We start from the raw sequence: 18081 nt of genomic DNA, 5'->3' as shown, positions 1-18081 counted from the left end.
TGACAACAGTCGGGGTAAGAAAAGGTTCGTCACCTTAAGATCTAAATTCGTGTGCTCAGTATGAGCGATAATCTGCTTTACCGATCGAGAATGACATATTGCGACGCAACGATTTAATGTTTCGATTCAAAAGGCACTAAGAGTTTCAACTTGATAAAGGAATTAATTTGGAAACTGACGAAGGTTTTCTTACTCTGACTACAGTTGGGGTAAGAAAAAGTTCGTCACCTTAAGATCTATATTCGTGTGCTCAGTATGAGCGACAATCTGCTTTACCGTTTGAGAATGACATATTGCGACGCAACGATTTGATGTTTAGATTCAAAAGGCACTAAGAGTTTACGACTTGATAAAGGAATTAATTTGAAAACTGACGAAGGCTTTCTCACTCTCACTGTGCAAGCGCATTTCCAAAATTACTGAATTTTGCAAGAAGGTACATTAGCGTCACGAAAAAAAATTCTTGGTTCTACTTAACCTAACAGGCTCGTACAAAGACCTGCCACAAGCTATATTATATAGCATACTAGCTGTACTGCGAGTATAGCTCTTCGTGCGCGTTTGAATTAAACTGTAATTTTATATATAATTCTAAAATAAAAATATCCTTTGGAAGCCTTTTGATCAGTCAGTGAAAGTCCAGTCAAAATCGATCCCGCGGCAGTTCCGGACATTAGCCGGAGCAAACAGACAGGCAGACAAAAATTGTAAAAAATATTATTTGGTTATATGTACCATGTATATTGTTTATTATATATTTTAATATTACAAACAGACACGTTATTCATTATAACAACTTGTATATTCATAGTTTTGTATTGAAATCAAAGTATCACTTTTCTAAGAGTCGCAAGTCCAGCTGTTTAGGTAATATCCTTTGTACATTGTATTCTAATTTGAAGGGTAAGTATCAACGAGCATAATATGTTTCAGACCAGAGATGTCAGATGTAATTTCGGGTCTGCATTTGGGTACGGACATATGAATAATATTTTACTTGTGTCCGAAATGTTACTGATACGATATTGTTACGGACTTTCCGATTGTTTCGGATAGACAGAATATTATATTATAATGGTAACAATTATACTTTATTATGTTAATAAACAAAAATTTTAACAAAAGAAAAAAATCCGACTCCAAAAAGATTTTTCTTATAGAAATAAAAAATTGACATTTTTTATACATCCAACATTTATTGATCACATACGATGACGTCATTATTCATTCACCTATCAAATTAAACAAAGAAAAATAAATATATATATACTCACTTGTACATATCCCCGAGCTGTATATCCAGGTTTTGCAGCTGAGCGAACAGCTGACACTTGTCGGTCCAAACGTGCAACTCCTGTACCAGTTCGGGCACGATGAGGAACGTCCGCCAGCCGCCGATCTTCTTCGACTTGAGGATATCGCCGAAGATGTGGTCCCCGATGTAGAGAACGTCCTTACCCTTCGCGCCTATCAGCTCGGTGAAAACGTCACACGAACCTTGAAACAGAAGATAAAAAATAACTAATGATATTTAATACTGGTAGTCGCTTTGCTGGCATTTTAGGATGTTGCTTGTCACGTGTTGGGCAAACATCAACAACATCAGCCTGTAAATTTCCACTGCTGGGTTAAAGGCCTCCTCTCCCTTTGAGGAGAAGGTTTTTTGGAACATATTACACCACGCTGTTTCAAATGCGGGTTGGTGGAATACACATGTAGCAGAATTTCTACGAAATTTGTCACATGCAGGTTTCCTCGCGATGTTTTCCTTCACCACAGAGCACGAGATGAATTATAAAGACAAATTAAGCACATGAAACAGCGGTGCTTGCCTAGGTTTGAACCCGCAATCATCGGTTAAGATGCACGCGTTCTAACCACTGGGCCATCTCGACTCTGACTCCAAAAAAATAAACTATGTCCTTTCTTGGCGTTCAAGGTATAAATGTTTTACTGAGTTTCTTGCCGGTTCTTCTCGGTAGAATCTACATTCCGAACCGGTGGTAGCTTCACTTAATTGTTAATTGACGATTCAAAAGTGCTTGTAAAAGTCCACTTGAATAAATTTTATTTTGATTTTTGATTTTGTTGCTTCATAACAAATTTCATGAAATTCGGTTCAGTTGTTTGGTCGTGAAAGAGCCACAGACAGACAGTGTTACTTTCACATTTATAATATTAATACAGATGAACGATGATATACGCGTGGATTCTTTTTTAAATTTTGGAATTTATTCTGTACAGATATTTAAAAGTTCGATATCGCATTCTAACCTTACAGTCCTTTATAACAGGGTTCAAAATTAAAAAATTGTGTTTCAACTTACACCGTTATTACTCAATATACCAAAAAATATACAAACAATAGTTTGATTAAAGTTTTGAGCTTACGTTAAAGAAGTATAATTTAATCAAACTATTACGTAAAATCGTATAGAAGATTCTATTGCAGCATATAAAAATAAACACAGAATGTTAACCTTGAGAACTGTCATATCAATACATGACATGACAGTTCTGGAATAAATGCGTATTGAATATCAGCGAATTTGCTATCGGAACTTTGAAAGTAAAATTAAAGTATGTATAAGTTGAATACCATTGTATCTATGCCAATATTATCTATGGATTCAAAGCTACAATTCTCAAGTGTCAATAGCCCATTGGTTAACGGGCTGCCTTGATCTTAAAAATCGCAGGATTCTGATCCCTTGGGCTATTATCATCCCCACTCTTAAAGTGATAATCTTTAAAGGAGGGGTAAAGTAAATAGGAATATTAGTAATTCAAATCAAATCAAAATACTCTTTATTGTACAGCAATGAGTACATCATTTAGACACGATTAAGAAAGATGCCCAAGAGGCGGCCTTATCGCTAAACACAACGATCTCTTCCAGGCAACCTTAAGGTGGAGGAATGAAACAGATATATGTAGAAAGATTTAGCGTTGTAAGAAGCAGTGGCGTAAATAGGAAGGTGCCACCGGTGCCCAGGCACAGGGCGTAGACTCTCGGAGGCGCGAGAATAGATAGGCTGGGCAGGACTATTGTTTTTTCGTTTTGCTCTTGTTAAGATTCCACTGAGCCAACTAGTACTCGATTCCAACGTACTTACATGCTAGTATCATTAAAAACATACATCGCGCTCATTTTTTTGGCAGCGCACGAGCTTATTTGTGTTTAGTGTTTATCGTTAACGGGCAACGCATTTGCAGTAGTGAAACTGCTTTAAGTTTTATTGAGTGAGACGGTAAAATAGGCAAAGGGTCTGCTTAAATAGGGCGCAGATATAGAAGCTCGCACAGGGCACAGAAAAGACTATTCACGGCACTGGTACGAAGCAGATATAAACATAATAAATAAATACAATATTATTAATTCGTTGATCAACTTGAGGCATTGCAAGTAATGTTAAAAAAATAAACATAAAAAACACTGGTAGAAAGGAAGATTATTTCTGAGTGGCATTTTCTTTGTTGATAAACTTGCCAAGGGTAGCGCCCTTATCTAATAAATATGTTAATTAAGACCTATTTGTAGTGTATAATACCTCAGCCACTAGCAAATTGCACGTAATACGTAAAATCTAAGGAGATTTGTTTATCTACTCCTTCTGCAATTGGGCATAACGTATTACCAATGATTTGATGGTACACACTGACACATTGAAAAATACGATATTAATCAACAACAACAACAGCCTGTAAATTTCCCACAGCTGGGTTAAGGCCTCGTCTCCCTTTGAGGAGAAGGTTTGGACCGTATTCCACCACACATTTCAATGCGCAATGGAATACAAATGTGGCAAAATTGCTACAAAATTAAAGACATGCAAGTTTCCTCACGATGTTTTCCTTCACCGCCGAGCTCGAGATGAATTATAAACACAAATTAAGCACATGTTTATTCAGTGGCGCTTGGGTTTAAACCCGCAATCATCGGTTAAGAAGCACGCGTTCTAACTACTGGGCCTTCTCGGCTCAATAATAATAGATTCCTATAAATAATTACTCTGGTATTTTTATCGTATTTGCCGAAACGGAAGTTTCCGTAATGCCGAGGCTGTAAAGATAAGCGATGAATAAGAATGGTCTGATGATAAATAAAATAATTCCACGTATCGAGTGTTATCTCGTCGTGTGCGTCTCACGAGCTGTTCTTAATAGGCAATGATAAGGTATTAGACAACATCCCGAGTGACACTTTCATTGGCATATATGTCAACACAACTATATAGGTATAGGGCGACACAAATTAGATGTAGCATCGGAAAATGCAATGAAATGAAAATAAAACCGATTACTGCCGATTTACACAACAAATATAAATAGCTCCCTATCGCGCCATACGACGCTATTCGTCGCTATAGATTCTCGTGTCAGAGAAAGCAAGTGCATGTAAATCGACGTGTCAAATTGACAAATATATTAGGTCATATGAAATTACAAGTTATTCCGTTTGTGCAAAAATCATATTCGCATGAGAAATAAATATTGATAATTTGGGATAGCGTACTCAATTCGGATGTGATCGGTTTTACGAAATTTACCGATGCTACATCTAAGTTGTGTCGTACTATATATTATTATTGAACGAAAACGGAATGCATTCGTCAAGGAAGTGTCATCACATTTCAGACGTGGAAAGAGAAAGGGGGGTCAATCTTGGGTTGTCACGATAAAATAATTAACTGTCATTTGCGTTCTTGATGAATTTCGTAATATTTTATTGGCACTTACAATGGATGGTAGGTGATCCAGTGGTTAGAACGCGTGTATCTTAACCGATGATTTCGGGTTCAAACCCAGGCACACTATATATATATATGTATTTAATTTGTTTTTATAATTCATCTCGTACTCGGCGCTGAAGGAAAACATCGTGAGGAAAACTGCATGTGACTAATTTCATGAAAAATCTGCCACATATGCATTCCACCAGCCCGCAAGCGTGGTGGAATATGTTCCAAGCCTTCTCCTTAATGGGAGAGGAGGCCTGAGCGCAGCAGTGGGAAATTACCAGGCTGTTACTTTACTTTTTTTTAACTTTACTTACAACTAAAACTAAGTTAATGAGTTCCTTTAAATGTTTTACTGAATCTATTATAGTAAATATTTCTATTGTTATGAAAAAAAAACGAGAATGTTTGAATTATAAATAAAGCAAATATATATTTCAATATGGTTTTGACTTAATCAAAACCTGTGATACATCTGCACAATTACAGAGCACAGAAAAGCCTCCTATTTATCGGTAACGTCCAATCGAGCAAATTCAACGATGCCTTCCCCTATTACTTCAAATAATATTTTTGGAATCTTACCTCCAGAATATACAAGACCTTCGTGCAGGGGCCCGACATGGTGGCCCATTTTCAAAGCACCCGTGCGTGTGTCCACTTGGCGCAGCGTCGTGCCCTCGCCGAAGAACAGTGGCTTCTTCGCGTCAACTACTATCCAATCGAAGTATGTCTTCCAGTTTCTGTGGGGCTCGCCGGGCTAAAAAATATATTGATTCTTAAGAATCTGGATGGTGAAACACGGGTTGATCTATAACCCTATGTAACTTAAAAGTTGTCTTTAAAAACTTATTTTACACTTTATCATTCGTGTTTTAGGCTTTTACTACTTCCCATAGACAATGGCCGCTACATTTTGAAACCGGAATACAACATCACTAGTTTGGCATAAGAATAGCGGTAGGATATATTTATTTTTTTTCTTTCTAGTTTATTCGCTAAAACGAATATGCCAGTCTGTAAAATTAACATTAGAGTAATTAAAGTTAAGTTAGTTAATACTACTTATGATATTACATTGTCCTTTCTATTATTAAGGCTGACCTAACTAATTTTATTAATTAAGAAGCTTTTATTTTATTGGGTTCCGCTAAAATGGTATTTAAGTATCCCATGCATGATTTTAATTGAGATACAAATGACATATTTTGTCTTTAGTCTTCGTTCCGGTCACATTCCATTATAATATGGAAGACATCTTCTAACACGTTGCAAGACGTACAACTTTTTTTATTTAAATTTACTTTTCTCATTAAAAATGCGAACTTATTCAAGTAATATGTCCGGAACGAAGACGCATCATGATAATTACGAGTAAATCCGATCTATCAAACCGACTGTTATCAATCCAAGATGATTTAGGGGGTTGAGGCTGGATCGTTTTATACCAAATACCTTTCTCATTGGATTTTTCGTCAAACTATTCCTTCCACAACACGCGGCAAGATTTTTTAATTATGTATGTGTAATCTGAACAATAAGGATGTAAAACTACGTCAATGCCATCATTACACGCTTCTCTTGCCAAGCAATTCATTACCGGCTATACCAACCTACATGTGACGGAATCCACTGTTATACAACTAGCGGTAGGGTATATGATGAGTGGATTGTACCTACCCAGACAGACTTGCATAAAGCCCTACTACCAAAGTTATTCTGTCCGAAAGCCCAGAAATTCAGTGCCCGGATTTCGAAGTCTGGTTTAAGACAGGTCTGTCGTTATTAAGTCTTAAAAATGCCCGACACAAAATCTAACTTATTATAAAAAATGTTAATATTTTTTCATAAAATTGACAAATCTACGCTTAAAACATAACAACATTGAACCATAAATAGCATTTACACGTGAAATACGAATACTCGTGCGATTATGATGTAATGTAGGCGAGATGTAAACATTATTGGCACAGATCTTTGATTTCAAGGACGCCATTCAACGGTGCCATTCGACGAACGTGTTTCGCCTTTAGCGCAAAAAACCGTTCGGATATGTTGTTATATTTGTTCTTATTCAAATGTAAATCGTTTTACCAGGCAGGATATATTAATTTAAATAATTGTATTAACTAACATGACTGTATTTTTTTAAATGTTGAAAAAGAGTAACTACTGAGTTTCTTGCCGGTTCTTCTTGGTAGAATCTACTTTCCGAACCGGTGGTAGCTTCACTTAATTGTAAAATGACGATTCAAAAGTGCTTGTAAAAGCCCACTTGAATAAAGTTTATTTTGATTTTGTGAGAAGATATTTCGTGTGATGACCCAGTAGTGAGAAGATGATCGCGGATTCAAATCTAGGCAAGCTCCAATTAATTTCCATGTACTTAAATTGTTTTTATCATTTGTCCCAAGTTCGGCGGTGAAGGAAAGCATAAACCAATAGTATGCTAGGATTATCCTTCTCCTCAAAAATGGAAGTCGAGGTTTGCAGTTAAAAATATACAGGCCGTTACTATATATGTATATATAGATTTTACTTAGTGGGAGGGCTTTGTGCAAGCCCGTTTAAGTACCACCCAGTCATCAGTATTGTATTGAAGGGTAAGTGAGCCGTAATACAGGCACAAGGGACATAGCTTCTTAGTTCCCAAGGTTGGTGGTGCATTGGTAATTCAAGAAGTGGTTAATATTTCTTACAGCGCTACTAGTGGTAGGGCTTTGTGCAAGCCTTTCTGGATAGGTACCACCCACTCATCAATTATTCTACCGCCAAATAATAGTTAGCTCGGTATTGTTGTGTTCCGGCTTGAAAGGCGAGTGAGCCAGAGTAACTACAGGCACAAAGGACATAACATCTTAGTTCCCAAGGTTGGTCGCACATTGACGATGTAAGGAATAGTAAATACTTCTTAAAGCGTCATTGTCTATGGGTGATGGTGACCACTTACCATCAGGTGGCCCATATGCTCGTCCGCCAACTTATATCATAAAAAAACAGCGCCCTTGTCTATGGGCGGTGGTGTACCACTTACTATCAATTGACCCATATGCTCGTCTGTCAACTTATACCATAAAATATAAATATATATGTTTAAATCTATTTATATGAAACGACGTAGCCGTGGGTTTAGAAATAGATATCACATATCGGAATTTAATCCACATCACCAAATGACGTAACGGCTGCGAGCCTCCCACACCACTGTTACGATTTTACACGCGGTGATTTGAACTGAGGGAAAAACTCCCACGATATTTATAATTGAATTGATCGACCAAGATGATAACCTACTTCAAAGACTGCCTCGCTGGTTTAGTCGTCATATATAATTCCCTTGATCTGATGGGATTGAGTTAAAATCAAAGGTCGGACCGATAAGAATCAGTAACAGCCGTCAGGACATAATCATATTACATAATAAATATCCAAAGTATGTATATATGTATTAATATGTGTATACGTTGAAAACCTCCTACATATCTCTCTTTAAAGAGGAATACGATTTTAAGTACTGCCATTATCTATCCAGAGTTTTTGATAGTTAATACTACTACTGGTACATGAAATCTACCAGTAGTAAAAAAAAACGTGGGGCACATGTAAAAAAAGGAATATATATATGGCATTGTCATTATTTTCCCGAACGACATCGGGTAATTGGTCATCATTAAATATTATAAAACAAAGTTCCTCACCGCATTCTGTGTATGCTTAGATCTTTAAAATTACTCAACGGATTTGGATACGTTTTTTTTAATAGAGAGAGTTTTTCGAGAGGAAGCTTTTTGTGTATAATACATGGATAATATAGTAAAGAAACACTGATGATTTTAGAACTTGCTAATGTGATGTCGTAAGTAAACAAATTCTGTAGTACATTTAGTATCAGTATTGCATCCGTGCGAAACCGGGGCGGGTCCCTAGTTAAATATAAACGAGTCAAATTAACGAAACCCAGTGGTCGGTAAACAAACTCGAGAGGTTTTTGTTTACAAACTATAGTACGACACAACTCAGATGTCGCATCGGCAAAATTCGTAAAACCGATCACATCCGAATTGAGCACGCTATCCCAAATTACCAATATTTATTTTGCATGCGAATATGATCTTTGCACAAACGTAATAACTTGAAATATCATATGACCTAATATATTCATTAATTTGACACGTCGATTTACATGTACTTGCTTTCTCTGACACGAGAATCTATAGCAACGAATAGAATAGCGTCGAATGGCGCGATAGGGAGCTATTTATATTTGTTGTGTAAATCGGCAGTAATCGGTTTTATTTTCATTCCATTGCATTTTCCGATGCTACATCTAATTTGTGTCGTACTATAATACTACGTTACATCGCAGCATAATGGTAATCATTCCGCAACAGATCCAAGGTTTAAACAGCAATGTTGCCAACGTAGAAACATCATATAAACACATAAATTGACCATTTGGAGCACAGTAATTATTACGTAAATGTGTTCGTTAAGATTTCTCTTCGTCTACTTTGAATAATAATATGTCCTCGATACATACCGTTATATCATATACTCTTAATACGTACCTATATGAATTGTCCGACCCGTTAAAGCATACTAATTGACCATATTTGAAAAACTCTAAATAATTATTGAATATTTTTTTTTTGAAATTTTAGACCATACTAAGTTTAATATTTAGTTGTATTACTCACACAAATATACAAGATTTTAAATTAACATGGTTATTTTTATTACGATATGTCTCGTGAACAAGACATTCGCACATAATGTCGAAATATCGAGCTCCACCGAATAAAAATAATAAAACATGGTAAATATCCCGAAATGAATAACTTTAATCACACAAATATGCTGAAAAAATCTTGTAGCACTTTCACGATAAATAATAATTAAAAAACGTAGTGTTCCGGTTTAAAGGGTAAGTTAGCCAGTGTAACAGGCACAAGGGACATAACATCTTAGTCCTCAAGATTGGTCTCTATGGTCAGTTATGATTACACACCATCAGGTATCCCATAGACCAGTACGTTTACCTATTTCATGTAAAAAATAAAAATAATACTGATAAGATTGCAACACAAAACGACATTACAACTTCTAGAAAAACTAAACACTTTAATTTGAACCCAGAATACCAGAATTTAAAATTTTATAACAAAAAACAACAACAACAGCCTGCATAAGTTCCACTGCTGGGCTAAGGCCTCATCTCCATTTGAGGAGAAGGTTTTGGAACATATTCCACCACGCTGTTCCAATGCGGGTTGGTGGAATACACACGTGGCAGAATTTTTTATAAAATTTGTCACATGCAGGTTTCCTCACGATGTTTTCCTTCACCGCTGAGCACGAGATGAATTATAAAGACAAATTAAGCACATGAATCAGCGGTGCCTGCCTGGGTTTGAACCCGCAATCATCGGTTAAGATGCACGTGTTCTAACCACTGGGCCATGTCGGCTCTTTGATAGCTTTTATGCTATTATTCGCAAGGGGAGTGCATCTGCGCTTCAGAGGTTACGATCTAGCTCGAACGGCATTCTGTGTGCACTGGCTGACCGCTGGGATTTGGAAATACTGCGCCACTGGATACGGCTACACATTGTCTAAGAATGGCGATTTTTGTTTTTTGTGTTTGTTTCTATTTTGTTTTGTTTGTTTTTCATTATTATTATTTGTTTTTACTTACATTAGTTATAAGGTTTCCATGTAATACTAAAATTAAAATATGGACTATGTCTGAGACATAAATAAATAAAATAAAAAAATTACCTGTTGCCTGTAAAGTCGGTATACGGGCGAAAGTTTTACGTGACAACGACTTTGAGTGGTAAAATAATTGTTAATGTGAATATTCATTCGTATAGTAGGAAGAAGGATGAAATAATAGTAACAATTTAAAACATGTATTTATACAAAGAATTATATTTAAAACATTAATTTATACAAAGAATCTCGCACTGAATTTTGTCTGTCTCTCTCGCTCTTAGGCGGGCTAACCATGCCCGAGTGGGAGGGACGCGTGCCTCTCGCTCGCTCTCATTGTGAGCGCATAACGTGAGCGGAGCGTAACGCGGTTTCTTGAAGTGTCACCCGGCAAACCAATTTATAAGACGTTGTCACATCAAAATAATATCATGAAACTAGTATGGAACTAACCTTAGCGCCGTATGGGAAATCGAAGAGATAGTTCATGATCTTGTCCGTGAAATTGTAGTCGCTGTTCGTCAGGATGAAAAGCTTCGCGCCGCTCTCCCGTATCCTCGACAGGAACATCGGCAGCCTGTCGTCCTTCTTCAGGTACAGGTCGAGGTTCTCCGTCGTCTTCTTCTTCAGGTCGCCGTGTATGTGAACGTAGTCGACCGCGTTCCTCACGTCTTGGAATATCGATTTGAATGACATCGCTAGGTCGCCGCATCTTACACCCGTCTTCTCTCTGAAATTTTACACGATTTACATACCAATACACATTGGAACCAATACAAATTATCTTAGTCATATTAATATTAAAATACTTTAATTTGACGTATTAAATCTCCACAGACAGACAGTTCTGTATATATAATAGGCTATTTGATAATGCGAAAAATAAAATTTAAAAATGGTTAGTTATTAACGAAAGTAGAAAATATTAATTCACGTGACTCAAAACGCTCCTGATTGGCCGGGCTTATTAAGAAGTCACTTGCCTGTTAACCTTGATTGCCTATATACTATATGTAACACAGATTTAAATACAGGCAAGTGACGTCACCGCCCCCGTTGCAGTGCCATATTGTCAAAGTAGCGTTTTAGTAGCGCAAGGGTTATGTACCTCAAATATGTACTAGTAATAAAAACATCAACTTTTACTGGGTTAAAACCTCTACTAAATAATATAAAATGGATTTTAAAAACCAGTCAAATAGCCTATTGTTATAAGAACTGATATAATTTGAATGTGCGTGCAACGTAAAATTTCCTCTTTACGAATTTTCCTTCGAATGACCTGTACTCGTATGTAGAGCCTGTTAAAGGCTGTAGAGGTATATGTACTTGGAAAATCACATAAAATAATATCAAATAGATAAAGAATTCATGATAAATATCAAAACAATCGTATATTTTTAGCACTATGCTAAAAATAAACGATACCGTGTGCGTACTATTATTATATATAATTCCTTTAATTAATAATAATGAGACATTCAATGAGTCGGCTTGGCCAGTTGTTAGCACAGGCGTCTCATAACAGATGATTTATGGGTTCTAACCCAGTACATCTCATATTCGGCAGTGAATAAAATATCGTAAGGAAACTTATACCATATGTCGAAAATACACAACTCCAAATGCGGATTGCATTTGGGCATCGTGATGAAATAAGTTCTAAAACTTTTGCCTCTAAAAAAAAGGCTTAATCGGGCAGAACTAAATATCTGTTTTTCATGGCTCATTAATATATTGTTAGGTCATGTTGGATATCAGTGTATATAAAATCATATATAAATTATTGAAACTGAAAATGATTGAATGTATCTAAGATTATTTTTGTCTAAAAAAATACAACCTAAAAAGTTGCCATTCCAAAAACATTTTCAGAAGGAAGGAAAATACTTCCCAGTGCCCGGATAAGGGTTAACTCAGCAGTAAGACATTCACAGTCAGTTACTTTTTTACTATATATTTACGATACAATACCTACATATATATACTGGTAACCTTAATTTACTTTTAAAAATTATTATAAGCCTCCATTCGAATTTCCACAACAATTGTATTTGCTCAATAGTTATTTTAGAATTTTCAACATGAGATGATAAAATGCTATAAATTGAATTAGTTCATAATTTGAAATATTTAACTCGACTCGACTTAACTCGACTCGATTTAATAATAAAAATAATCTCACTCACCTGGTGTACTGCGGGCTGTTTGTGAAGAAATCTATGAGGCAGGCTATCAGATACGTCTCCGGCAAATTAAATAACGTGTTCAAAACATACACTCTTGATTCGTCGAGCGTTAAGAATTTATTTGGATATAATTCGTATACTTGTGAGCTGAAAAAATAAAACGTTTTTAACACAAAGTGCAAAAAATTAAAGATCATAAGTCAAAAATCTTTATTCGATATAGAAGTCAAGAATCTACCATCGGTTCGGAAACAAACACCTCGGATCTGACAGGGCCCGGCGAATGAATTTAGCGCGATTTTTTTTTTCATACAATAACAATAAACATACTTTATTTTTATTTTGATATTTAAAACATAAAATCATTATTTAATATCTATATATAACATATTTTTGATAATATGTATTTCCAAATTAATAATGGCATTATATTATATTCATTCATATTTGGTCTAGATAGACTAGCCAATTGGTTTTGCAGAGATTTGTGCAAAAAAAAACTTCTGATACGGCATTTATCATCAGATACTTAGTATTATTCGAAGGTAATCGTTATAAGTTGCTATTTGCCCGACCCGGGGTTTGAACCCAGGTCTTTGTGGCGTAAAAGCTAACCAGAGACCAGAGAGCTACACCACCTTGTAGTCCCCAATTATGAATTATCATAAATGTAATATGTCGAAAATATGAATTTTAAAAATTATTATGCAAATAAAGACACTAGTAAAAGTTTGTGTAATATCTGAGAACCATGAACCGTAAAGAAATAGTTTACTTCCACATGATCTAAATCTGTAAAGTATAATTTAATTGACACAGATTAAAAATACTTACTGCTTTAAAAATTCAAATCCGTGCACGCAGACTAGAATGTTACCATATGCATCTACTTTCAATAAATTACCATACAGTGTATCGAACCATAGGCCTCTGAAAAAAAAAAAACAAAATTAATAATCATAGCAACACGACATGACAGACATATTTAAATATAAAATATTAGATTAGTAATCACTATATGCATATATTAATAGAATAGTGACTTATAAGCCTATAAGAGATTATTATTTATTCATATCACTACAAAGTCGCTTTCTATGTCCCTATATTCCTATGTATGCTTAAATCTTTAAAACTACGCAACGGATTTTGATGTGTTTTTTTTAGATTTTACATATAATGTAGTGTAATAAACAAACACAGAAGATATTTTTAGAAGGTTCCAATGTTTTGTCATATCATTGCGATATGCTAAGCCGGGGCTGGTCGCTGTTATAGTACATTATTTATTTCGCTTAATTTGCCATATAACATGATTTAGTTAACTAACTACACTCTATTCCTGTTATAGAACAGGAAAAAAGCCAAACAAACAACATTTCACAGCAAATTGACGCGTTATCATTGGTCGAGAGCTTGATTCATTTACAGTTATTTTATTATTATAGTATGAGTGTTGACAACGAATCCCGATGTACGGATATATCCAATGGGGTTTTTGTTACATCGTTGTCTGTATAAACAAAGCATGTATAATAATATTCAATAAATAAACAAATAAAATAAAAAAAATAAAATATTGATACCCGAAAAAGTGGAAATAAGTATTTAAGTGTAATAGGTATGTCGTGTAAATAAAGATATATTAATCATAAACTCTTAGTAGTGCACAATATAGCTGAGTTATTAGCAAATGACATAAAATATGTAAATCAAAGTTTTGTTTAAATTTTTCCCTCCAACCACCTCCTCCATTTAAAAAGGCTATATACGTCGGTATACTTTCCTACTTCGATTACGAAAACTGAATATGATAATTTTATGCCCAACGTGAACATTCTCAGGGACTTCCAAGCTATAACCAAAAAAACTCGACAGTCTTATTAAATGTATATAAGTTTTATTAATATTAAAAACATATCAATTTAGATATTTTATTTTTCCACCAACAGAAGTAATACAGGAAGTCAATAAACAAAAAAGTTAATATCAAGAAAATACTTAAAAGTAGTATAATTTTAGTGTACAAAAATCTAAACTAATATTATAAATAGACATAATTTGTATGTTTGTTCCGAATTCTCCGGACTGATATAACTCTAAACATTTATGACATAGATATATATTTAAAATATTTTTGTTTTACGTGCTGTAATATCGAATTGGGACAAAGTCCTGTAATGATCTGTATACAGTTTGACATTATAAATAAATAAATAAAACTTTCTTCGGTGGGAGAAAGCTACATACACTACTCGTCAATGTTATAGGGATACAAATTATATTTTTATCATATAATTTCCTTTGTGGGTGACCAGTAAATAACATATACCAATCCAAAGTAAATTATAAATCATACATAATTACAATTTAAGAAAAATATAAAATAACTTCTAACCAGCATTCTTTGCATAAAGCTTTCAAACGAAAATATATTTATAATTATATTTGCAAACAGAATGTTGTGTTATATTTTAATGTCATAGGCAACCTTGTACAAGAGTACATGTTGTTGCCACGCTAGATAAATTAATTCAAGGTGAATTATATGTATATTTAAAAAGATTAACGACTTCGCGCTACATTATGTCAATACGTAAATTATATACAAAATTAATTGCAATAAAACTTTCACAAAATATACTTCTATCTAAAAAAATAAGTATGACGAATAATTGTATGTACAATTGTTATTCTTTAATTGATATCATTTTAAGATAAAAATTGAAAATAATAAACCCGTACTCTTATGACACAGCGAAATAAAGCCACATCACGACCCGCGCGACAATCGTATGATACGAATAAGGAAATCAAGCATTAAAGCGCTTTAATTGTGGCTGGAAATTAATCTACCAAGCACACATTCGAGACTAGACTAGCGTCAGGAAGGAGACGAATGTAAATCTAATATAATATTTATTTTAAGCACAAACAAATGCTAGGTATAAACCATAAATAAATGAAGAAAATATAATACTATTTTTATAAATAAAATATTTTAATATAGCAACATTACTCACCTGACAGGGAAGGAAGGATCATATTCGAATTCTAATATTTCTTGTGGGTACCCTTTGTGAACCAACCTTTCTTTGGTTAAATTAAAACCTAAGTTTTCATATTGAGGCGATTTATATTCTGCAAATAAACAATCGAATATAACATTAGACAAAATATCACAGTTGAATTTTTAAACTGACTTCAAAATGAGGTTCGATATTCAAGGAGTATTTTTTCCAAAAAGGTCGCATGTAATAGATTCATCCCGACGTAGAACAATTCATATGGGGTTATTTATATTCTATGACCTTGATCTCGTGTTACATAAAGTTGCTGCGGTCGGGAACCGCGATAACATAATCCTATGTAGTCAAGAGGTGACAAAGCTTTCTTTGTACAAAAGATAATAAAGTCGCCAGAGACTCCAAGAAGAAAAAAATTATTTATATATAGATTTTTACAAAAGGGACATTAAATTTTCATGCTTTTGAGGCGGTTAACACTTAATTCTTAATGACCATTTATGCTCATTAAATAAACCATTTATAACAACACGTACTGGCAACATAAAAGTTTGCCGTTTCTAATGTTATAGATAAAAGAACAATCCGACCTTCAATTTATTTCATCATTCAAGTATATTTTTATTAGTTTTATTTAAAAGTCGTTGTATTCTTAACTTTGTTCAAAATCAACATCAAAATATACTTTATTCAAGTAGGCTATTACAAGCACTTTTGAATTGTCATTTAACAACTATACTAAGTGAATTTACCACCGGTTCGGAATAAGTTTCTACCGAGATAATATAATATATATATAAATAATTATATTTAGTGAGGATGTTGCTCAAATCAAATCCATAATTACTTTTAATATTGAAGTACACCCTTAGGAAACTTTGAACCATACACATAACTGAAACAAAAGCAGGTCAATGTACCTTGTTAGCTTACAAAATATATTTTAGGAATAGACCTCCGTTTAAATGAACTGTCAGTCATAAATGTGCTATTTATTATACAATAATCGTGGAACTAGCAGAATTGCGGACGTTGACCTTTTTAACTAGAAAAAGGGGAAAGCAGATTATAAGGTGAAGTATTTTTAATAACTGTGTAAATTGAAATATATTGCGCAACAGTAGTATATAGAACGCTAGTCGTTGCCCGCGGTTCTTCGCATCGCATTCGCATTTTAGGAGACGTCAGCGGATATTCATACAAAAGTAGTCACTTGCTTAATACCAATCAAAATTGGTTCAGTGGATAATTTCGTATTACTTTTACATTTCATCATCATAAGCAACCCATATTAGTTCAATGCTGGGCATAGGCCTCCAAATTCACGCCACTGTTATCTTTCTCCGGCTACTCGCATCCAGCTCTTGCCAGCCGTCATGCGTCAATCGTCACTCCACCGTGCCTGAGGATGCCCTACAATTGGTTCGCCACACGTTTTCCCCACGGGTTTAGTTTCTACGACATTTTCATTTATAGCATACGAATGAAATTACACCATAAAAGTTTTCATTTCCAGTTTAAACGAGGTATAAATCAATTATTAGCTCCTCTGTAAGTGGCGTGACCCTGAAGTTGAAACTCGCCTTCCGGCATTTAGTTCGCTGTGTGTAGGTAGCTACTTTAAAAGTTTAGAAAAAGTAATTGTTTAATCATTTTTTTAAATTTAGAATTTTTTTTATAGGTTAAACACAAGAATTAAATAAATTGAAGTTTTGTGTATCGTCTAGAAGTATCTTAGAATATTGATGACCGGCGAGTATAGGGGTTAGTAATTAAAAAGGATGTTTATTCTTTACCACGGTATACATAGCATACTTAAGATTGAATATCTCTAGTGATAATAACATATAATTGTATCAGTATTACCTACTTCTTCCATAAAATCGTAAAGAATAAAGATGTTTTTTTTATTTTGACGTCCATGGTCGTTTAGTATGTACACCAGTTTCCATGGGTACGCCATTCAGAGCTTCCGGGTTCGATTCCCCACCGAATCGATGTAGAAAAAGTTCATTAGTTTTCTATGTTGTCTTCGGTCTGGGTGTTTATGGTAGCGTCGTGACTTCTGATTTCCCATAACACAAGCGCCTTAGCTACTTACATTCGAATCAGAATAATGTAATGTTGCCTAATTGTTCACCTTTTCGGGACACAACGCGATTTCAAACATCATAAGTTAAGACTTTGTTTGTTTATTTGTTTAACATATATATATTTTTTTATTTCCTTTTAATTTTTTTTTTGTTGTCTTCTTATAGTCATTAGTTAGTTAGTTAATGTTAAATATTTCCTATGATTTTATTTTTTGTGTTTTTATTTTTTTAATAATTATATTTGCAATGTATGTTTGTCCTGAAAAAACATTTTCTTATTCTTATTCTTAATATTGTCTTTTTTTTATGAGATAAGTGGCAA

The 18081-nt window shown here is 34.4% G+C and overlaps 1 protein-coding gene across 7 annotated transcripts in view; it reads right to left on the bottom strand.

Moving 5' to 3' along the window:
* The window catches only part of LOC124543496 (cytosolic purine 5'-nucleotidase), a 57187-nt gene that overhangs the window by 7100 nt on the left and 32006 nt on the right, over positions 1-18081 (bottom strand). For all 7 annotated transcript variants that reach the window (XM_047121714.1, XM_047121713.1, XM_047121718.1 and 4 more), the window contains 6 exons: positions 15664-15781; positions 13475-13570; positions 12641-12787; positions 10905-11181; positions 5325-5499; positions 1275-1497 (listed from right to left, as the gene is read on the bottom strand). In XM_047121714.1, coding sequence (XP_046977670.1) covers positions 1275-1497; positions 5325-5499; positions 10905-11181; positions 12641-12787; positions 13475-13570; positions 15664-15781 — 1036 coding nt within the window. The remainder of the gene's footprint in view (positions 1-1274; positions 1498-5324; positions 5500-10904; positions 11182-12640; positions 12788-13474; positions 13571-15663; positions 15782-18081) is intronic.

Source organism: Vanessa cardui, chromosome 3, assembly GCF_905220365.1.
Source record: "Vanessa cardui chromosome 3, ilVanCard2.1, whole genome shotgun sequence".
In the NCBI taxonomy this organism is placed as follows: Eukaryota; Metazoa; Arthropoda; class Insecta; order Lepidoptera; family Nymphalidae; genus Vanessa; species Vanessa cardui.
This window is presented reverse-complemented; position numbering and strand designations above follow the sequence as displayed.